The sequence below is a fragment of the Acanthopagrus latus genome, chromosome 8, assembly GCF_904848185.1.
Source record: "Acanthopagrus latus isolate v.2019 chromosome 8, fAcaLat1.1, whole genome shotgun sequence".
In the NCBI taxonomy this organism is placed as follows: domain Eukaryota; kingdom Metazoa; phylum Chordata; class Actinopteri; order Spariformes; family Sparidae; genus Acanthopagrus; species Acanthopagrus latus.
Genome location: NC_051046.1, coordinates 21,109,628 through 21,132,346, shown reverse-complemented (window position 1 = coordinate 21,132,346; position 22,719 = coordinate 21,109,628). Strand labels below are relative to the sequence as shown.

At 41.7% G+C, this 22,719-nt stretch overlaps 4 protein-coding genes across 8 annotated transcripts in view; 1 reads left to right on the top strand and 3 right to left on the bottom strand.

Annotated features, from left to right (window-relative positions):
• The window catches only part of srgap1a (SLIT-ROBO Rho GTPase activating protein 1a), an 81,889-nt gene extending 69,805 nt beyond the window's left edge, over positions 1 to 12,084 (bottom strand). For 2 of the 4 annotated variants that reach the window (XM_037105954.1, XM_037105955.1), the window contains exon 1: positions 11,403 to 12,084. In XM_037105954.1, coding sequence (XP_036961849.1) covers positions 11,403 to 11,466 — 64 coding nt within the window. In that variant the 5' untranslated portion in view covers positions 11,467 to 12,084. The remainder of the gene's footprint in view (positions 1 to 11,402) is intronic. The other 2 variants (XM_037105952.1, XM_037105953.1) reach the window with 2 other exon arrangements.
• Positions 12,085 to 12,884: 800 nt separating this feature from the next.
• On the bottom strand, positions 12,885 to 17,531 carry rxylt1 (ribitol xylosyltransferase 1). Its single transcript, XM_037107206.1, has 6 exons — positions 17,290 to 17,531; positions 16,956 to 17,141; positions 15,893 to 15,995; positions 15,465 to 15,779; positions 15,148 to 15,318; positions 12,885 to 14,080 (listed from the first exon to the last, which is right to left on the bottom strand). Exons 1-6 carry the CDS (start codon positions 17,435 to 17,437, stop codon positions 13,678 to 13,680), a joined length of 1,326 nt encoding a protein of 441 aa, XP_036963101.1. The 5' UTR covers positions 17,438 to 17,531; the 3' UTR covers positions 12,885 to 13,677.
• Positions 17,532 to 17,758: 227 nt separating this feature from the next.
• Positions 17,759 to 19,799, top strand: LOC119024418 (cytochrome b-c1 complex subunit Rieske, mitochondrial-like). The gene is made up of 2 exons (XM_037107209.1): positions 17,759 to 17,972; positions 19,073 to 19,799. The coding sequence occupies exons 1-2, from the start codon at positions 17,861 to 17,863 to the stop codon at positions 19,681 to 19,683; spliced, it is 723 nt and encodes a 240-aa protein (XP_036963104.1). The 5' UTR covers positions 17,759 to 17,860; the 3' UTR covers positions 19,684 to 19,799.
• Positions 19,800 to 20,571: 772 nt separating this feature from the next.
• On the bottom strand, positions 20,572 to 22,682 carry zgc:112052 (protein C19orf12 homolog). Of its 2 annotated transcripts, none has more exons than XM_037107211.1 (3): positions 22,531 to 22,682; positions 21,663 to 21,823; positions 20,572 to 21,507 (listed from the first exon to the last, which is right to left on the bottom strand). In XM_037107211.1, the coding sequence occupies exons 2-3, from the start codon at positions 21,820 to 21,822 to the stop codon at positions 21,242 to 21,244; spliced, it is 426 nt and encodes a 141-aa protein (XP_036963106.1). In that variant the 5' UTR covers position 21,823; positions 22,531 to 22,682; the 3' UTR covers positions 20,572 to 21,241. The 2 variants fall into 2 exon arrangements, with proteins under 2 accessions (XP_036963106.1, XP_036963107.1); XM_037107212.1 differs by having other exon boundaries at positions 22,535 to 22,677.
• Positions 22,683 to 22,719: the final 37 nt, after the last annotated feature.

Below are 22,719 nucleotides of genomic sequence, written 5' to 3'. Positions count from 1 at the left end.
AAGGACTCTAAAGTAGATGGGGAGCTTAAACAGGCAGGATAATTATGAGCTTATGTCAGGTTAAAGACAACATACTGAAACCCACAAGCAACAGAGTAAATTTCTCATGAGAAACTCTTAGTTGTACCAACATAAAATAAAAACAGAGGTTTACTTTTTACCCCGAAACCTTCATTTGCACTAACAAGCTCCTTGTGCAGTAGAAGTGGCTGAAACCAGTTCCAACTACATTTTCACCGTATGACTGATCGCACATCTTCTGATTTTAGTACCTAACAAATGAAATACATTCCTATCAGTGTTTAATGATAATCAGCATGATATTTGCCACTGTGCGCATGTTAGCATGCTGACGTTAGCATTCAGCTGAAAGTATCACTATGTTTACTGACAGCTGCTAACATTGCTGTAAACACTTATCTAACTTAGAGCTATAAATGTATAGGCCTTGCTGTTTTTTCTGGGACACAGGAAAATCTTGAAAAATCTAACGATGTAGCAAAAATCAAAATGAATGAATGAACAAAGCTGATGTTTAGCCATGTTTTTGTCTGCAATATGTTGAGTGTTGCTTTTCTTTTGTTTCTATGTTAAGCCATTGTCAATATTTCTAAAACCACTTGGCTATTTTCCAGGGCTGAGTCTATGACAAAGTCAGATGTTACTGAAAACCTGTTATAATATTACAGGGAGATTTACACATGCACATACACAAGATCACACAAATTATTTTGACGTTCTTTTTAATCTTATTTCAGTTATTTTCTGATCATTATAATCATATGTGGGGTTTTTTTCCCCTTTCCTTTTTCTGTGCACAACTTTGCTGAAAAAGCTTCCCCATTACTCGGGTTTCAGACACAGCGCCCTTACCCTGAGGCCCAATCAGCCCCCTTGTCACAGGCCCAGTCACAGCCAGCAGGGATTGATTTCTCACAAAGCATCTGCAGTGAAACCAAGCCATGGAGAATGAGGAAGTCCACACTGACACCCACAGCCCCCAACCAGAGGCCAAGACAGAATAACATGTTCAGCTTTCTCACACACACACACACACACACACACACACACACACACACACACACACACACACACACACACACACACACACACACACACAGGAGAATGAGGAGGCTTCACAAGGACCTAATTTCCAGATAATTATAGTGTACAATATAGAGGAAGTGACAGAGAGTTGCATGCTGTTATCTCCTCCGACCTACCCTCCAGGAGGCTTTAACTGACAATCCTCTCCCATTTTTCAAAGTACCAGTGGCCGAATCTGAGAGCAGGCTCTCGGTCAGGCTCTCAAGTGCTGAGATGACTTGTCTTCCCATGAAAAAATGTCTGTCAGAATACCTCAAATTAAAGCCTTTGTCATGATCCCTTCGTGAACACAAACTTGACAAGACTGGACAGGTGAAACTGGATGCCAGTTTTGCCTGCGGCGAGTAACACCACACAGATCCACCCAATGCTTTCGGATTACCACACTAGATCTGAGCTGAGCGCAGCCACAGAATGTGATCGACCTTAGGGCAGCTGCTCAGAGTGCGGGAGCGAGGGACAAAGAGGGAGGAAGAAGAAAAGAACAGACAGATCAGCTTTCACTGCTCTTTGTTTCTCTATACTATAGCGAGCAAGACTGGAGCTTTCTCTTTTCTGTCTCCCACAGAGTCCGGAGATAGAGGCCATCCTTTCTGCATGTGTGTGAGACCACAGTCCAGTCATGCATGTGCCACACACCCAGCCAGGTTGCCATGTATCACACCCCTGTGACACGCCATTAAACAGGACAAATCACAGAACCCCAGGGGAGACGGTAGCTTCCTCCACACTGCCTGATTAAAAAGTAAGATATATGAGGCCACTATGTCTGTGTCCATGTGAGGCAGCTGACTCTGCAAGTGTATGCACACACACACACAAAATGTGGTGATATTTTTGAATTGTTCTAAACAATCTTACTCGCCCATGGTGCTTCAGCAACTTCTGTCATCATGGAGCAGATCGCAATCTATAATTAAAGTTAAAAAAAATCCTCACTATTACTTTTTTCATGACCATTTGTGTCACACAGGCTTTGCTCTACTTACAGTTACGAGAAAAGGGGCAGACCAAGAGAGCATCCTAATGCTCGATCTATTTCCAGACCAGTATGATCTAAAAAACTAACTTTGCGGCTCATGCCACTCCAATTAAACTATAATAAAATGGGCTGTCAGTAGTCTGCAGGGACTTCTTGCAGAGAGAAATGTGCTCAAATTCAGCCTAACCTAAAGAAAAAAGAAAAATCTACCAGAAAGTGATGACAAGACAGAGATTTCGGTGAACTGAGCTGAAGCTATTTGCAATGCTACTAAGCTCTGCCAGGCCAGTTCTTTCATAGGTTTTACTCATATGAACAGTAAAAACAATTGATAGATGGAAATGTGGTAGAAGAAGCTTTGAATTACAGTGTAATACTAAAGACCAATCTCTTACTCCACTGTCAAAACAGCCAACAAATTATTTTTTCCAGTCACACAGAAATCACTAGAAACTCAGGACCCAAACTACCGTACATTTAGTTTCTGATGAATGCTGGCTGTTGACGGAGCAGCAAAGCTAATTCATCACCGTCCGACTACTAGTCTAAAGAAATAGAGATACTTGCTAACAGGATAAGAACATGCGCAAACTGAAGAGAGGGAGCAGTGATCTGAAGAGCTACTGAGAGGACAAAGGACACACATTTTCATTTTCTAATTGTTTCTACTCAGTTCATTCACCTAATAATCAAAGTTGTAAATACAATGAATGACCAACCCAATCATTGCTAGTTGCTTTGCAGTTAAGTTTCATTTAAGAGAATGAAAAACTGTTAAATAATTAATTTGAATGACTAAGAAGCTTCCATGATCCCTGCAATCAGTACAACAGACACACTCATCTACTTGTACAGAGTTGGCACCGTATTGAAAGGATTCAGGTCAAGGAGCAGAGGTCACTGGTTTGGTGATCTGAGGGTCAAGTTGTCCTGGACTGAGGGCTGCCAGCAGGGGGTTCAGGGAGAGGACAGAGACATAGGATTTGACAGACTCACACCAAATAGCAAGTATGTTGTATGTCAGAAGTTAACTTTACCATTAATTAGTCTGCTGTGTATAATAGTGTAAATTGTCTGGAAATAGCTGATGACTCAATTAGATTATTTCCTTTAATCTGACTGTAAACCATAGGCAAGAAGAGGAGGAGAACTCAGCTACTTCATCCATTGCATAATAACCACATGACATGACGTCTTATGACAATAACATCATTGTGTTATTTAAGGAAAATGCTGACCAACATAGCGTAGCGGCTAGTTTCAAGGAATAAAAGAACTATAAATACATAAACTCCCCCTTTAGCTTATTTTAGTATTGAACATTAGCTGTCAGTCAAAGTCTTTGAAGCTTCACTAAAATTGAGCGAGTCGGATAAGATACGACACAGCCAAAGAAGGGCTGTGACTTTCTCCATGTGTGACCACTGGTCATGGGATACAATGAGCAGTGGTGGAACATGGCTGACAGATCTTTATTCGTAAATAGCTCTTTTTATTTTTTTTTTTGTTTCTGAGCACCCCACATATCCGTGGCTTGAACCACAACTATGGCTCCAGTTTCCATCTTGGGGGAGGGTGGAGGACGGCTCAGGCTAGAACACACAAGACCTGCCTGGGGCTGCTCCGACACCAGCCACGGCTGCACACTCAGCTCTGGCCTCCTTCTGCTGCAAACCACAATGAGCCTTTATAGTGAGACTGATAAGCCCAAGAACTGAGACCATGGGAAACTCTCTCCGTCTCCAACCATTAAAAGCAGTGAGGGAACCAGAGACAGAGGGAGAAGTGACCACATAAAACAGCGTAGACATTCTGGGGTGTCGCAGCAGTTATACTGTATCATATTTTCAAATAAAAGACATGGCTGGCTTCTCTGCTTTAAGCTATAATCAATCAAGCTTACAAAGACAAAGGGAATGAAGCCTTTAGTTGGAATTGCATAGACCGCTTCTTTTTATAAACACCATTTCCCCTCAAACTTCTCCTCAATGTGGCAGCCCAACATGGCAGCCGTGGCTCAAGGGGTGGTCTTTGGCTATTGATTGGGAGGGCAGCTAGCTTCCCTCAGGTCATGAGGTCAAGGTAGAAGAAAGGAAAAGGGGGGGAGGGGATCAGGAGGAGTTGCGTGATCAGTAGATTAAAATTCTGTTCATCACTGTTAAGGTTAGTAGGGAAAGACAGTGTACACGGGGGGTGGGGGGTGGGGGGGGTTTGGAGAAAGGTTGTGTGTGTAACTTTTTTGTCTCCAATTCACAAATGATGGCCCAGGATCAGATAACGTGCTTTAGCTGTTGCCAAGAGAAGATATATCTTTAAGTTATCAATTAAGCATTTCTTATCACTTTGGGTTTGGACTGGTTACGTCTCAGTACTCTAACGAAGTTAAAATATTGCAAAGAGGAAGAACCATGTCTTATTTTAGACAGTAGGATGGAACCAGTAAAATCACAATATTTAACTGATCTACAGGTGGCAGTAATGCAACATGTGCAGAAACGCAGCAGCTAAGGCAGAGAAGACGATGACTCCTCTTACAGTACATCTCTCTGAACACATCAGCAGTGGATCTGATGACTACTGACTAATGATGAGTTTACATCACCTGGAAATGAAGCACTTCACAAAGCATGACAGCTTGTGTGACAGAGTTACAGGAAGAAAGTGTTCCTCTTTCTGTAAGCCATGATGGATCATTGCTTTCCTTGCTATGAACCACCCTACATTGTTTCTGATTAGCATAACCTGATATTCTTACCATAACCCAAACATAGACAACAATGGCAAACAGTCACACGGAGAGTAGGGCAAGTTTTAGCCAGAAAAAAGCATTAGAATCTATAATCATGCTTTCATGATTCCTAAGCAAATGTAGCCAGGAACAGTCGCATGGAGTTATAGTAACATCTTGATCATAGTGTGGCTTTGCCAGGGAGAGTCTAGTGGTAGAAGGGAAAAAAAATCTCAGATTCACTGCCATTCTCTCTTGAAAATTATGTCTCAATTCAAAAAAAGTCACTAAATGAACAATTCCAACCAAATTCTTGACGTTACAATTGCCTGTAACAATTCCTTAGATCTGGCTTTACTTAAATTTCAGCTGTATACGCTGCATGGTAAAATATAACAACAGGTGTAAAACATGTTTCTCACTCTTTAAGTACACATTTCTTACAGCTGAATTGGATCCAAATGGATGGTGAAATGCAACGGAAGTAAAGGTGTGCAAGATGTTTACATTCTAAGCAGGTTATTTGTTGAGTTTTGGTAAGGAGACTGAGCATGAGCAAAAATAATATAAGTAAATTCATCTGTTTATCTAAATTATATATCCTTAGAAGTACTCTATGATTTTAAAAGTAGCAAGCTGTCAAACAATAAGGGAAAATCAAATCATGTAAAGACATTGTTTTATAAAAGGCCTTTTAAATCAGTAGCAAACAAAACCGGGAGACGCCCACTCTCCAGACATTCCCACATCTAGATGGGATCCTATAATGCTCAGCTTCAGTTTGCAGAGGCTTGATAGGCTGGGGTACCTGAGCCAAGTACCAAGCCACAGCTCGTCAACAGATTGTCATGGTCAGTAAAAGCTTTGACATGGAAAAGAAGAAGCCAAAGTAGCAGATGTCACATTGTTTAAGTGAACACAGAAAATAAAGACCAATGGGAGACTTCACTTGTAGCTTGTTCGCACTCATCTTGAAAAGCTTTCGCCACCGCTAAACACATTAACGGCTTACATTTTGGAAGATGAATCGGCTGAACACACACACAGACGCAGATTAAAACAAGTCAAGCAAGGCAGAACTTATGACCTCCGCCTTCACTTATTCCTGCCTGACCTCGTACTGTTCCTTCCCATCCCCCAACCTCCTTCGCCCTAATCCAGCCCCACTGGGTGGCAGACAGCAGCATGGCCTGATGGTCAAACTGTGTCTGTCTGCCTTCCTGTCTGCCCATCTGCTGGACCCCAGCAGTGGTTCAAAGGAATTAAAGTTGTCTAGAAAGTTGCCAAAAATCTCGACAAATCCCCCTTCAACTCTCCCTTTTATTGCACTTTTCAGTTTTCTTTCGTCAGTTGAATTCCTCTGTTTCAAGCACGGTCCAATTCCATTAACACCTTGTACCTCCCATCAGCTAATGCAGTATCGCTACACACCGAATCTCATCCAGCTCATTACCAGCACTCCAGTCCCACACAGGGATTCGTTGCTATGCCCTGATACAACAGACAGAGAAGGGCGGGGGGGACTAGCAGCATGGTTTGACTTGATCCTTTCTTGGAATAAATTGAATTTACTAGTGTTGGCTACAACTGAAGACAATACACCAGACTGTGTGTTCTGTCTTTATTTGCAACAGTGCCACTTCAATTGAAACATTTTTGTCTGTTTTAAGGATGCAGGGGCATGGACGTGAGTTGTTTTGCATGTTGGGGGCAGAGTTGGGGGTCATGGGGGGACTGCACTAATGTCCCGGTGGCCTTTGTGACTACAATGAAAAGCACAGCAGGGAAAGTGTAGCCTTGCTTGAGCTCAGCAGAGTTTATTAAAACTGCAAAAAGGGTGAGTGGCCACAGATGGTGCTGTCAATAACCGTTCACCCACCCATGCAAACACAAGCTCATGCACAAAAGACACACCATTGCCACACCCAATGCCATACCACTGGGTGGAAACAGACACACACAGTTATGGAGGGTACACAGATGGTAAGTGTGTGGATAGATGTGTGATGTTGTGGAGAAGTGTTCCAGGGGCGATTCCATTAGTCTTTCAACCTCTAAACTCCATCAACACCTCTGAGAAGCTGTTAGGATGGTGATATTAGCTACAACTTGACTCAAGTGTGTAAAATAGCAAAAACTGCTCACTGAAGCAGCAAATTCAGACTATTTAGATTCATTGAAGGGCAGAAAATGTGCTGATTCTTTTTTGACACTGGATGCATTGGTGTGCCCAACTTTTAATCCATAAAATATCAATTTCTTTTCGCATTATGTATACAATCATTAACAGGAGTAAAAGGCTGCAAATGATGATGATGCTTTTCTTCATTTAACCTCAATCTATTAAAAAATAAACTACTTAATTTCAGTTGCACTGGTGCAACCAATGAAAATGTTTAGTTACACTGGACACATTTTTGGCAGCATTTGTGACCAAAATATTCACACCCTGCATCCATGAGAGCCTTGTGTATGTGTATAGTCCAGCATCAAATGCAACATTTAAATAGTCTTTAGGAGCTTATAAGGGAAATGGTTCTCTGGATGATTTCATATGCAGAGGAGAAGCACTTCATCTCGTGCCTCCAGCATGGTGTTAATGGGTCAAAATTTGACCAGAACAAGAGGTCAGGTTTTAGTGACAGCTGGCAGATCCACTCACGCTCCCAAACTCACAATTGATGATATTTACCCCTCAAGAAAGGGCTAAAGGGGCATAAGGACACAGGGTTCTGACGGCTATTCTAATTTTCATAATCTCAGAATTTCAAAGTGTATCCACTCATAAAAATGGAACCTAAGCAAAGAATACTGTAAAGTATAGGAATCAACCAATGGTTCATCACTCTATCAGTCATGGGAAATGAATACAATGATAACAAGTAAAAGCACTGGTTGAAGCTACACTAACCCTTAGGAGACAAATTTGGACTAATAGTCTTATTACTGATCATTAATATGATATGATTAAAGGGGTTACTCAACCAAAACCTTAAATAATAATGAAGGCAGGGATCTGTGGTAAATGTTGAGATATTGCTTCTCTAAACTCTTGATGTGAAATGGCTATTGGCTGTTGTTTGTACAAAATACTGATTGTTAAGCTGCAGTTAATTAAGGAATCAAGGACACATCTGGGGTTCTACTTTCTGTGTAAAGCACTGTGAAAGTGACTGTTTGTGTTCATTAACCTTAAGAGAATATTTGCTTGAGCATTTCCGTTATTTTATACTCTAGCATAAAATGTTTCTATATAAAAGAAAAAGGCACGCCACTATGCTCTCCACATCATCACATGCTGAAATCTGGTGACAAACTAGATACTTCCCTAAAAAATAATGCAGACTTACAGTTTTTAATCGCATGAACCAGAGGTAACATGTGTGACGTCTGGACTGAGGAATGGACAGTGATCATCACATACAGTACAAGTTCATCCTCTAACACACACTAGGATGACAACAACAACTCCCATTTTTACTTATGTAAATATGCAAATGGATTTTAACCACAAGACAAATCCTATTAATTTGAAAGATTATACCACCTCTGAGCAGTTTCCTGCCTCTAATCCCCCTACATACAAACATAGGCAGACCTTTCTCTTTGAGTATGCAGAGGACCAGGGCTCTGATTTCAAACAGCAGAGGAGGCAGGTCAAAGGGGGTGGCCTTTATGATGATGTGGGAGAGGACCCCTGACAGGGGCTCAAGGGGTCCTGCCATCAGGGTCACGACCCTTGAGCAACAAACAGCAAGCCACGCTCTGACATCAGACCAACACTTTGCCCAAGAGACGACATGGCAGTGTTGCTATAGTTTACAGAAACAGAGGCCCACAGAGAATACCAAAGTACCCACAATCTTTTCTTAGCCGGTTTAAATCGACTGCAACTGATGTGCGCTGTAAAAGCACAGACAAATTCCACTGTCTTAACCCAATCGTCTTAATGTTTCTGTTTTTCCAAAACAAGCCGAGTCTTGATGCAGATGCCGATGTTGGCAATTAGCAGAAATTTAATCCCCATGCTGCAGAGCTTTTCTATAAAAGACTAATTTCCTTGAATTGCCTAAATGACATCCATTTTCATTTCATCTGTGGGAGGGTTAAAAAGAAAGGCTGGTGGAGGGTACTTAAGAAGTGAATGTCAACTGAATGACAAGTCAGGCCTGAGAACAGTAGTGTCACCCTTCGTAGGGAGGCTTTCAGATGGACAGTCACCGTAAAGAACTACACTGAATACATACTGACTTTAATAACAATGCCACTCAGCACACCGTTGAAAAATACCGTAGCCTAAAACTTTGCATATAAAAATGATTTTAAGAAAGAAAAGGGGGGAATTGTCGGTGTAAATCTGCATGATTGCTGGCTAACTGGATAACAGCAGACCATCACGTGCACAAGTCATTTGTTAAAATTGGGACAGAGAGCTTCAGGCTACAGATCAATGTGGTTACGTAAGATGGGGCAAAAGTAGTCACCAGATATCTGTCGAGCTATTGTGAGAATTAAAACATTTTTTTTCGAGAGTGATACAGAGAGGATGCAGACCAACAAGATCAAACATTGGCTCCGGCTGTTTTCTGAGCTGCTTGTTGATCCGCTTCGTGAGTAATCAATGTCTGTTCACGAGAATCTGCCTCAGGCCATCACAGCTCCACTGCAGATGTGATCCCACTCATTATCACAGCAAACTCTTAACTCATAAAACGCTTTACAGCTGTAAAATCAGGTGCTGCTCTAAAACGGAATACTTCATGTTGACCAAATGCATTTTCTTCCACTCCTGACTACTCATATCCTAATGAGTCTGGCAGCTCTTATTCCTAAACAAACAGTGGGCTGCATTTGCAGGAGTCATCTGACCTATTAAAGACTCTCATTGTCATGCCTTACAACTAGCATAAACATATTAGAAGAGATGGAACAGTGTGTCTGAATAGGCTGGCCGTGAAAATATGTACCATGAAATCCCTCCATGGTTTATTAGAGAGTGGGATTTAGAAAAAAGAAAGAGTGTGACATATTGTCAGTATCCTCGTTGCCCAAAAATAAAGTGATGAATGATAAGAAATAAACTCTCAAATTAAATACTTGCAGGGCATTTGCAATGCAAAATGAACCGGTACTTTATGCAAATAGCTTGGCAGTACCTGTGATGTGGAATATATTTACAATGCAAGACAGACCTCAGTGCATTACCCTCACAAATGAATTCCACATCTTCAACAAAACAATACGCCTTAACACCGATCTATTTCATCTCTGGTGGTCCTATGTGGCAACAGCTATTCACAGTAGCATCAGGTTGTTGTTATTACCCCGCTGGGTTCTGCATGACAAATGAGAGGCTTCGTCATCTCTTGTTCAGCATCCCCTATGACTGTGCATCATCCTCTGTTATAGGGGCTCAAAGCCCTTAGTCATTCTTGCAAGGAGAAGAAAGGGTGCCGAGCATTCCTCGCAAATGAGGGCTTGTACCCAACCTCACGCAATCTTTTAATTCGTCAAGCAGTAGTGGTCCCCTCTCCGATCTGCCCCCCTCGGAAGCCACCCCCCCCAACCTCCTTTATTTTTCTGGATCTAAGGTTGGATACAGGGGAAGTGAATAGGTGGTATTTGAGCATGCTAAAGGCGCTGGGGAACAGAGCAGGCTGGCTGGGGGCCAAATCCCCATGGTTACCCTAGAGCAGCAACTGCCTCTTTCCTGTGCTGGTCTGTCTGGGAATACACTACCTCTGCTCTGCATGCACAGAGGGGCTTGAAGGAGACAAGAGGAGACCAGATAAGTTAGGGTGGTATCATTATGGTGCCTTGCACCCCTTTAAATCACCCACCTAGATCAGCGTGAGATGCAGTTTTATGCTTTAGGCTGAGTGTGTGGGCTTGTGACAAAAACGGAATAGTTGAAAAGGACCCAAGCAGGGGCAACCGGCTCTTCTGAGAGGCAACACACTGAGCTGTAAGACAGGTGTGCTGCCTGAACTTGTGCTCCTCTTCAGGTGCATTATCGTGCCCTAATACTGTGGGAACAATGTGGTGACTACAAAGTCTCACAGCTGCTCTGCATGGCGAGAAAAGCTCAGTCACTTGCCTGGATAGTAACAGGTAGGCTATCACATCAACATGGTAAAATGCACTAGACCAAGAAGAACAATAACGTGTTTGAGCAGATACAAGTTGCAAGACTACTTGCTGTGATAGATAGGGATCTCTAGTTTGGGCCAGCAGTGAATCTGCTGAGCACTTTCATTGGCTTTCACATGCAAAACTACAAAATAAAAGCCCCTCCGGACCTCAGCTACCAATCTTTTATTTTGCTAATTAAACTGACCCTCTTGTACTGCTTACATAAATACCATTACATTGTGCTAGGCCTGTGGGTCACGTTGCAGAAAATTCAAGACAAATGAGGATTTAACACCAACAGGAGGTCATATATCACCAACTTTGTCTCGCTCACCACACCACATCACTGGCTGTGATTCAGATTGTGATGAACTAACGTTAGCCTGCTCCCAATTAATCCTCCAGCGGCTCCAACAGGCACATTTCCCGGCGAAACATTTCCCTCTCCCTTACCTTTCACTTGGCTCTCGTACTCCGCGATGATTTCTTTATCCTTCTTAAACCTCGGCGTAGACATTTTCCGTCTTCTCTTGTCCGAAGCTTGTTGTAAACTTCTTGTAAAAACTGTTTATCAAGAAGCGGGGTCCTAAAGCAGCCGACGCATCCCACACAGGACGAGAAAATGAACGCGAGAGAAGAAGAAGAGGCTGAAGACAAAATGACACTTGGAAGAGATTTCACTCAAAAAAAAGAGGAAAAGGTTCAGCTCTTCATGGTTCCCCTTCCTCTCTGGATAAGCGGTGGATACACAGCAGAGCCAATGCGCAATCCTGCTCCCACCAATGAATCCAGTCAAGTAGCGGAGTAGTCCGCGCGGCGCAACAGCGCTGCTGCCACCACCGAAGAAGAAGAAGGAAGAAAAAAAAACACAATCACGCAAGTTTCAGGGTCTCCTGAACAGCAACAGCCCGTCCGGAGGGCTTCAAAGTCCGCTCGAATTGCGAATGTGTGCGCCTTTTTCTTCTCTTTTTTTGTCGTAGTGATTTCCAGTTTGGGACCCGCGCATACACTCACACACACACACACACTCACACACACATACATACACTCTTCCCCCCCTGCTCGCTCTCCCTCGACGGTTTCTCCCTCCAACTCCCAGCAGGCTCAGAGGCAGACAGGGCAGGCCGACTGTAGCACACAGCAGCTGGAGCCAGGCAGGGAGAGGAGAGGGAGGGATCTCCACACACACACACACACACACACACACACACACACACACACACGGCAAGCGGACACCAGCGGACCGACACTCCCAGATCTCACGGCTTTCTTTTATTTGTCCATAGTCGTCAGCTTATGGAAGAAAATGTAACATCTCACGTCTGTGAATGCATCTACAATTTACACGTAACCGTTATAAGTGATTTCAACTGTTCACTACAGAAGCATTTCAACTTAATTCACATAAAAACACTAAGACGTTGGGTTTTGCAGTTATTCGAAAGAAAAATCCCATGGATCTTTTTCAAATATACAGGAATCCAGTGCTGTGCAAGGTGGAATATCAGGTATATATAGAGGCACACAGCTGTTTGGTCTCACAAAAGGTGCATCTAAAATACATGCCGGGGCCCACATTACATAGCTTCACCCATGCACCCTTATAGACCACAGCAATTAAAGGTGTCTGTCCCTAAAAGTGATATATTACGTATATTTTAAAGAAGCTATTGGTTGAATATTACAAAAAAAACTGAATTAATTGTCTGAGAAGTCTACAACCCGTAAAATAACCTAAGCTACTACCATGCTTTCGCCCCATTATTCGATCTATGCTCATGTGATGAGGTCGAAAGTTTAAACTTTTTCCCTGCAGTTTTGCCAAACTACAACAAGCTTTCCCTCACAGAGGAGTGATCACTGCACACACTGAAAAGTAACTGGTGCACAGCGCCATCTGCAGAGCCAATAGGGGCACAGAACAGGCACATCCACTTAACTTCTCTTCAGTTTATTTTATTGCACTTTCTTACAAAATCCATGCAGCACTGCACATAAATAAATATAACAAAGAATAGATGTTTTTCTAGTTAAGTTGTTGTATTTTTAATTTATGTTTTGGGGTCTTTTCATGCCTTCATTAGAGAGTACAGCTAAGGAGAAAGATGACAAGAAATGGGATGGGGGGGGGGGTGACATGCAGCAAAGGGCGACAGGTCAGACTCGAACCCGATGAAACAGCCGCTGCATACGGGGCACTGCTCCGCCAAGTGAGCCACCGGGGCACCAGTTGTTATGTTTTGAACAGAAAAGCAACTCATGCCAAAGCAACAACATCCATTTTGAAGCTGCTCACAATACAAAACAGCTCTATGTTCCACTTTCAAACAAGGCCTATATCACATTATTGTCGCATTCTACACCTAGTGTTTAGGGTTAAAAAATCACAATACTAATAGCATACAAACAAAGATATAAAACACAGTGGAAATAATGTGAACAGTTTAAAATGCAAAGGCAATTTATTATTTCTACAAAACCTGGACTTTCCACCATTGTAAACATTAAGATGATAAATATCAATTAATTATTAATGGCAGCTTTAATGCTTTACTAAACATACAATCTGTTTTATAATAACCTGCACAAAGAATATTACACTGAACATAATCATGTTCACTTCACCAGTAGTGTGTCACATTTCTCCACAAACCACAAAATAAATAAAATCAATATTGAACATCTACCCCTGTTAATCTTTTAAAGTTTTGTTACTGAAGCACCGCGGTCAGCCGCTTTTGAAGAAAGTCTCCTCGATGACCTCTGTGAACCTCTCCTTCATCTGCTGACGGAAGCTGGCGTACCACTCCAGCAGCCTCCTCCTCCTGTCCACCCTCTGCTCCTGGCTCATTCCTCTCTCCCTCTCCAAAATGGCCGGCAGTTCTTTCCAGTCGCTGATGAAGATGAAGGGCGCACCTGCAGCTTTGAGCAGACGCAGTGGGGAGCTGGGCCCGGCCGCACAGGTCCCAGGTGTCAGTACGTCCTCCACCACGGGCACTGAACCGTAAGAGCAGGCCTCGTAGATGCGATAACACTCCGTGTTGATCCCGACAGGGCAGAGAGTGAGCTCGCTCTGGGCTAAAGCTGTCTGATAGCGTCTCAGACTATCTGATGTCTCCTGAGGGAGCCACCTGAGGCAAGGAGGGAGAAAAGGCGTGATAAACTTAAGATAGATATGTTCCAGTACTGTTTCAATGAGACAGTTCATGTTGTAGATACCTCACCTCAACTCAACTAATTCAATAAGTAAAAAACAAATAACAGAAATTCTTCATTTAAAATAGCCAAACACACTAAACTGAATATGGTAGCATAATAACATTATAATTCGTGATTTAACTGTGATTGCTGTACTGCCAACTGTCTATACTGTACATCATGATACAAATACCTAAACAAGAGACATCCCTGAACTGCATTACAGTATTTACAACATACAGGAGTTTAACATGGTAGAAGGAAAAAAAACAACAAAAGCAAAAGCCTTCTGTGTTAGTAGCAGCCCTAAAAAAGAACATAGAACAAGGACTCTGGATGTTGGATTCCAGTAACCTTGAAATTGCTTTGATAGGAGATCTGTTTACAACCACTATGAACAGGATGATACAGTAACTCTACAATAACTCTTTGGGAGTTGTGTTTAAGGATACACCTGGTTCTCAGGGGGCTTGGATATCTAACTATCTATCTAACTCGATAACTTCTAACCATGTTAAAATTACCATGCCTTAGCTGACTACAGGCCAACGAGATCACATCACACATAAACCGATTAATGACTGTGTGTACTGATTGAACAGCTATTTATTTATTACACCAGGACTTCTTTACTTAATAAGAATAGGGCTACTGCTCAGCCTCTGTGATGTCTGTCAGTCATGTCAGTCTCTGAAATGTAATCCAGGTATTTAAATTTCACCAGAAGATGAAATCAGAGAATCATTTGAAAGCCTTGATGTCTCAGTAAGTGTGAGAACCCCAATGACTGCTGAAAAAAAAGTTAATATACCTAAATAAATACATTATCCCTGATGTTAAGATAAAAGCTACAACAGGAAGTTCAGAGTCAGAGTGTCCTGATATTAATATTCTCAATCTCAATATCTCATATTATATAACAAATCAAGGCATTCACTACAACAAAATACTAATGTTTCACTCTTATACATAATTGCTTGGCAGTCAAACGTTAACTTACTTATCCCTGGCGGCAGTGATGCATTCCTTATCCAGGCCAGATTGTTTCAGCACCTGCATGAGCGTTTCTCTGGAGGAATTTTTGTAAACAGTTCCTAGGAAATTGCAGAGGTATGGTCTGTTGGAGGTGATAAGCTGGGCATTGGGCCTGATCATAGGAAACTGCCTGTATCTGCACAGAGACAGGCAAAGAAGAACAACTTATTAGACAGCGTTGGTCAAAAACAACCTGCTAACAGTTCAATGTACTGCTTCTGAGCACCAGTGACGCACGTGCATGCACGCACACACAAGTGGGACCACTAAGAAAAGACATACGTGGCAACACCAAGAGGCCACTGGAAGACATCCTTGTCGTTGACCCACGGGCTGTCGTACACCAGAAACATCAGATCCACAAAGCCACCGTTTCTCTTCAAGTACGGGCTTATCCAGTTGTTGTTGCAATGCTCATTGCCCAGCAGAACCACTGCCACATGTGACACTGTGTGGGACTGCACCATAGCTTGAACATGTTCAAGCCACCGTGTGGAGTAAGACACCTTCTGCTGCTCCCGGCCATTCAGAACCAGAATCAGACTGTTCATGTCCTGAGGGACGTGACCCTGGACCACAGCAGGACCTGTATAGAAGCTAAAGACAGAGAGGCAAGAAGAGGGGCTATTTAATGGTGTGCTGTCCTTCACAGACTCCAAAACCACAACTGTAAGTTCAGATTTTGCATTTCTTAAGAGCATTATCGTTACCTGAAATCAATCTTTCCTGACTGCAGCTCTCCCTCCCTCCATTGTGCAACCTTGTCAGTCGGATTAAGGGGTCCCTCTAAAATATGTTCCCAAAGGTAAAGCCCTGAGGAGAAGAGAGTAGTTCAATGCAATTGCGATGCGAGGTAAAATGTCAACAGGTGCAGTGCCATTATGTTGTACTACTGCCAGGCACTCAAATATTGTTTTTGTCTCCATCCATAACATAGACACTCGGTGTAATATAGGCTATATGTATATACGGTATATGTGGTTGTTTAGCCCCAATGGAATTGTTGACTTTGGAAATATTGAAGTATGTATATGGAAGAAATGTTTACATTTGAAGCCTTCGTTATTATTCATTATGATAAATAGAAATTTCTAAGAAACATTGATATTGAATAAGAATGTCCTATAAGTAAACCAATCAAAACAAATTTGAGATACAGTTTCATATTTGGTGTTTGGTGTTGTTTCTAATATTAGCTCTTTAAAACTTGGTTGATTTTAGTTAATTTAAACTCTGTGATACACCAGGATAAATAATATAGAACTACATCTACTTCATTTATAGACAATAAAACTTGATTCTGGAAATTAACACCCACTAATTCACAAATCAGAAACTTTAATTTGTGTTGACAGTGTAATGTAATTCATTCAATACATTTCCTGAATTCATTTGTGAATTTAATGCAATTATTAGTATATATGATTTATAATGTATGTTAATTTTTTACCAGGCACATACATCAAATCATGACGCATCCCCACATGAGGTCTGGAGTTCAATTGAAGTCATAATTTTCACACTCAGACTGTTTCTAATGTTGTAGTGTTTCTGTATTTATTGCACCTTCAGTGAGGAGCACTCTCTTCAATTATACAAATTTATCAGAAATTCTATTCTATTCTATTTTAATCATCTGAACTTAGAAAAATGGCATTACTGCACTATACTGATACAAAGTATCAATCATGTCATCAATTGGAAGACCTAACACAGCACTTTCTAATTCGATCTTACTCAGTATATTATATAGCTCATTACATCATGACGTACCTATGGCAGCTTTACCCCAGATTTGGACCTTGTATCTTTTGGGTTTATTCTTGTCAATTCGAGACAGGTGCTGTTTGAAAGCCTCTCTCTTTTTGTTCAGGGCAGAGTTGTACTCCACTTGCTCATCCTCCCACGGATTCCAATCCTCGGCTAAAAATGGAGCAGCACCGCCATCTCTCACACCACCTGCAAACACATCACATCATTCCCATTCAGTTTACGGGCAAGGGTTTCCTTAACATAAAAAACTGTAACTAACTATAAAACTGTGAAAATTTTATGCCGCTCATCTCCATCAGAGGTTTTATAACGGCGGTGGGAAGCGTAAAATTACCCGAGGGTGCTCCGGTCTCTTTCTTCACTACCCTGTGAACACGGGATATTACTTTGGTGCTGAAGAAAACATTGTATGCAGCGTAGAGTGAAAATGCCACATACGCAAAAATAATTAAAAGAAATAGCTTTCTTTTGGGTATTTTCATTTTTTCTTTCCTTTTTTTTTCTCTCAGGTTACCATTGTGCAGCTCGTCTCCAGATTTTGTGAGAGGACCCTTGTTTACATCACGAGGACCCCTGAATACTGCCCACCTTGAGAAACGCCTGCACGAAAGTCACTTTTATTTAAAAAAATACGTCTGGTTTCCACCACTTTTGATTAATAAATACCATACCGACACAACATATATCAACTGTAATTTTGATGTGTATTGACAAAATAAAGCTGAATAATAACGTGATTCACTAGGAAAAAAACGACAGGAACACCTCGGTCAGACCAACGCGGAACGTTGTGCTGGTGGTGTGTGTTTCTGGTAAGACAGACCAGAGAAGAGCACGGTAGATTTCGTAAACGCAAGGTCGTGCCTGTTTCTCCGGGTGTAGCCGTTTTTTTATTTTGGGCAAAAATGATGTCCATGGCTGCCCGGCCCGGGGCTCTGTCCCCGTACCTGCGGGCAACGAAACACACAGTTAAAAGCTTGCTGTGCCCTGGAGCGAAAGAGCTGGTGCCTGCTGCTGGTAAGGGCGAGGACGGACGTGTCGCTAATAACATTAGCCAGAGTTGGTGTTGCACCGCGTAATGTAACGATAAGACAGTATATATATATAGTATAGTAAGTATAGCGGCAGTTCACTGATAATGTAACATTTCCATGTTAGACAACTTGTACATTGTTGTTTTCTTCATTTTTACTGTTCTTATCCACAAACTGACATTATTGTTATCACCTTGCTGAAGCTAGCAGGAAGTAGCCGAGGTGTTGTAACTGACATCTAACCCGAGCGAGGGTCAGCAATGGATACAAGTAAAACAACTCGGATCTTAAGACTATATCACACCAGTTTGCATTGACATCGATCTTGATGTACGACCTTTTATAAATATGTTTGTATCTAACATTTTAACATGTGGCTTATCAAACCAAGCTACGTAATCATGGTCAGTCAGGTTTGCGTTGGCGTGCCAGTACAAGTGACAGCAGATTTGAAGCCAAAAACTATTATTTAATCATCAGAAATTTTGATAACCTAATAACTGTGTAATTTGATCATTGTGTAAAAGCAGATTTAGCTGTAATGCTATTATTTTTTGGTAGCATAACAGCTGACAATATCAAAGTTTCTAAAAATAAAGCTGATGTGTTTTCTATTATGTGTGTGTAAACATACTTTCAAATTTTGATTTTGACTGCTATGATGTTTTTAAAAATGACTTCTTTGGTTTAAGTAGTCAATAATGATCAATACTTAGTTGTACAGTACACAAATGAGTATTGATTTCAATCCAGAATATTTATTTCCCACATTTCTTTACCATGCATTAAGTGAAATCTTCTAGTTTCCAGGGGCACTTAAATGCACCACAAATCCTTTCCTTTGTATTTTTTTTAAACATTATTAGTTCTGCGATTAATTAAGCATTGAATAGGACAAATGTCGCAAATGTAATCATGTTGAAAATTTACAAATTAAATCCAACAATTCTAAGGAGAAATGTGGTAATTAAATGTAAGTGCTGACAACAAAACAATGACAATTAAATGTTTGTGTAGTTATCTATTATTAATTTCATCTGCTGCTTTTGTCTTTAAACACTTCTTCCTTTGTCTCATTTCAAGCTCCTGCCACAGCCCGTCTCGCCCACACGGACATCAAGATTCCTGACTTCACAGACTACCGTCGCCCTGAGGTCACCGACCCCAACAAGTCCTCCCAGGAGAGCAGTGAGGGAAGAAGAATTTTCTCTTATCTCATGACAGGAGCCACCACTGTTGTTGGTGTCTATGCTGCCAAGACAGTGGTCTACCAGTTTGTCTCCTCGATGAGTGCGTCAGCAGACGTCCTGGCCTTATCCAAGATCGAGATCAAGCTCGGTGACATCCCCGAAGGCAAAAACATGACCTTCAAATGGAGAGGAAAGCCCCTGTTTGTCCGTCACCGCACAGACAAAGAAGTGGCAGCAGAGGAGGCTGTGGATATCGGGGAGCTGCGTGACCCCCAGCATGACAAGGATAGAGTGGTTAACCCACGCTGGGTCATTGTCCTTGGTGTGTGCACCCATCTGGGTTGTGTGCCCATCGCCAACGCCGGAGACTACGGAGGCTACTACTGTCCTTGCCACGGCTCCCACTACGATGCTTCAGGAAGAATAAGAAAGGGCCCTGCTCCTCTTAACCTGGAGGTTCCCTACTATGAATTTCCTGATGATGACACAGTGGTGGTGGGATAAATACTGCAGCTCTGTCTCAGTTCCTCTCTGTATAATGTAGATTTAGATGGCTTTATTTGAGAGTTGGGGATGGTTTGAAATGTTATAATTTCCTAATAAAGATATTTCCAACTTCATGGCTGAGTTATTTTGTTGTTGATTCATATGTATTTTTTTTCGAATTAATGTATTTATCTCAACAGATTTTATCCACACTATTAAAGCATTTAGTATTTAGCAAATAACAGTTTCCATGTAAAAGTGCCTCACACGAAAATGAAGAAAATAGAATTTGTGTCACTCAAACGTTGAGGCCAGAAGACTCTATAAAGAGAAAAAGAGGAGAAAATGCAGAACCAATCCACAACCACAGCTGGTGAATTAAACCAAAATGTTTTCTTCCTCAGCCAGCCTGAGCTCTGCTTTTTTTCACATCATTGGTTTGTCAATAAAGACCTAAATATTTAAAACAAACAAAAAAATATTATCATGTAGAGACTCGTGTTTTGGCAGCTCCCACAGCAGATTTTGTTCTTCCACCGCCAACAGAAAAACTTCCACAGGGATTTTTACTTACCACACAAAATATAGTAGTTAATCATTCATGGTTCAACAACACATAAAGTGTTTTTACAGTGTCAGCCATGTTATCATATCTTGAGGTACAGTACTCGGGGTTGTTAGGCTACATTCATATGGGGTTATTAAAAATGCAGTTGGGGTCAACGCCTTAAAACTCCAACACAAGTCATACACAAAACAAGCCAAAATATTAGTAAAACATCTCATAGTCGCATTTGGCTAGATAGGAGGGCTTTTCGTTTTTTTAAGCTTTCTGAGCCTTTTTCATGTTTACACAAAGTTCAGTTGTTGAAAAGCTCATTGGCAAATGAATTACAAGAAACCATGTTGTCTTTTTTCCATTTAATAGGTTTTTGTCAGAAAATATGACAATTTTAAACCAGTAATGGCAGTGGCCATGAGTGTCTCAGAGTGAGTGTCTCAGAGTGTCTTAAGTAAGATTAAGCATTTGTGTTCTTTATTTCACATTTTTAATCCAGAGGAATAAAGTGTTCCATGTTTGTAAAACTTCATGAACTAGTGAAAAGCAAACTTCTTTTTATCGATGAAATAATTTTAGCAATAAAGTTTGATTTGAGTCAGCGATGGCAATGCAATATACTACACACAGATGCTGGTGAATTCCTACTCTTCATAATTCACTGTGTGAACATAGTACCTGAACTGTTTGTTCAAGCTTCAATTCAGAATAACTGTGAAAGTCAGACATGATTATCAGTGCCATTACAGGCTTAATGAATAAATGACTCCTTCAAGTGCACTTCCAGTAATAAATTAAACCAGTTATAGAGCTGTTTTCATTCATAGCAATGGTTTGACCTCATACTGACCAGTGTAACCTGTTACCAGGACAGTGTTGCCGTCTGAGTCATTTCACAATGTATGAGGAATCCCTTCAGCTCCACTGAAACAGTTCACATTCTTCTCAAGGACCCCATCCTCCAGAGCACACGGGGCCCCTGTGTTAGCTTTATACAGTCAGTTTTGTCCACCAGCACTAGTCCACATAGTGCACCTCTCCCTGGAGCTCCTTGGTGATGTACCCGAGCAGGGCGCCTGTGAGCTGCTGCTTCAGGGTGGCGTTGCCCATAACTAAAGCGGTGAGCTGAGCCAAATCAGTCCACTGGATGTCTCCCAGGATGGCGACGAGATCACTGTAAAGCTTCTGCTGCTGCTGGGGAGTGAGCTCCATTATGATCTGAGGCAGCGGTTTGAACTGTCCACTGGTCAGCCAGCAGCCCAGAAGGCCTCCTACAGCACCGCCTACAGGGGAGGAGGGTTAAAGCAACAGTATTGATTGGTCTTACAGAGTTATACATATTTGCAACAAAGCATGTGATTCCATACACACTGTACATTATAGATTGAGGTGAAGTTGTGAAAAAAAAAAAAGTTGAGGTATATCATTTTGAACTTACCGACTGCAATCCCAAGAGGACCCCCGACCAGCCCTCCAGCGAAGGCCAGGCCCCCCGCTGCTGCCGCTCCCTTCCCTGAGCCTTTCACTGTGGTCTGGATTTGCTGATTGGCAGACAACTCGCAACACAGCTTCATGACATCATCAATTCGATGACACATCCTGTGGATCACATTTATGGTTTCAGGACACTTGGCAGGAATTTAAACTAAAAGCTACATAACAATCTAAAGGTTACCATAGGTGAAAACATCAGGGAAACACTGTCTGATAAAGTGGTCTGAGTACATGCTGTTAGCTGTTCACAAATCAACACGTTACAAAAAACACATGAGATGGAGGACAGGACATAGTACTGAGCCCCTAAAGTCCCTGAAGGGGACATTTTTATCTTGTGCTATAAAGATAACAACATGCTATCATTAGGAGGGCTTATTGCTCAAATTCCCTCCCTTTAACTCAGTGGAAATATACTAAAGTATCTGCTACTATTGTTTACTAGTCTACAGTGGAGAGAAATTATATTAAAGAATCAATCCCAGGTCGTTTATAGTTACTTTACGGTCTTCAAACGAACAAGTTATAATCATATGTGTGTAGTAACAAGGAATAAGAAATTGTTTCTGCGCACAAGATCAAAAAACATCGTTTAGATGCTCCATGTGGTCCTTTATGTCTTTAATACTGCGGCACACAGTCATCCTCTACATTTGTCTACAGATATTAATAGTGCAATAGATATGATTGCATCAGAAAGCATCATAAGACGTAAGCTAACGTTACGCAGCGTTATCTGTGTTGTTATGTAGCTGCCGCCCATTTCTACGAAATATGATTCTACCAAATAATAAGTAACTTTAGTAACAGACCTGCCTGCGTCATGAAATCCGCATCAATAATCTCCGTGGGATTGTTGCTATATCGTTATTATGATGCCGACTGTTCCCCGCTTCAGCCGGCTGCTCCTGATTTCTGAGCTTGTGTGACTCCGGCCGCAATGCCTGATGGTGGCGAAACAAAATGCTGCGTTCAGGGATAGTCGGCCAATCCCCGCTTTC

Excerpts from the sequence above, each read along its gene's own strand:
- LOC119024418 (XM_037107209.1), top strand. The coding sequence starts at position 17,861 with ATGATGTCCATGGCTGCCCGGCCCGGGGCTCTGTCCCCGTACCTGCGG. Across the intron at positions 17,973-19,072 it reads AGAGCTGGTGCCTGCTGCTG|CTCCTGCCACAGCCCGTCTC; the intron begins GTAAGGGCGAGG and ends TCTCATTTCAAG.
- rxylt1 (XM_037107206.1), bottom strand. The coding sequence starts at position 17,437 with ATGAAAATACCCAAAAGAAAGCTATTTCTTTTAATTATTTTTGCGTAT. Across the intron at positions 17,142-17,289 it reads AGAGACCGGAGCACCCTCGG|GTGGTGTGAGAGATGGCGGT; the intron begins GTAATTTTACGC and ends ATGTGTTTGCAG. Across the intron at positions 15,996-16,955 it reads CTGGGGTAAAGCTGCCATAG|GGCTTTACCTTTGGGAACAT; the intron begins GTACGTCATGAT and ends TCTTCTCCTCAG.
- zgc:112052 (XM_037107211.1), bottom strand. The coding sequence starts at position 21,822 with ATGTGTCATCGAATTGATGATGTCATGAAGCTGTGTTGCGAGTTGTCT. Across the intron at positions 21,508-21,662 it reads TCCTCTTGGGATTGCAGTCG|GCGGTGCTGTAGGAGGCCTT; the intron begins GTAAGTTCAAAA and ends CCTCCCCTGTAG.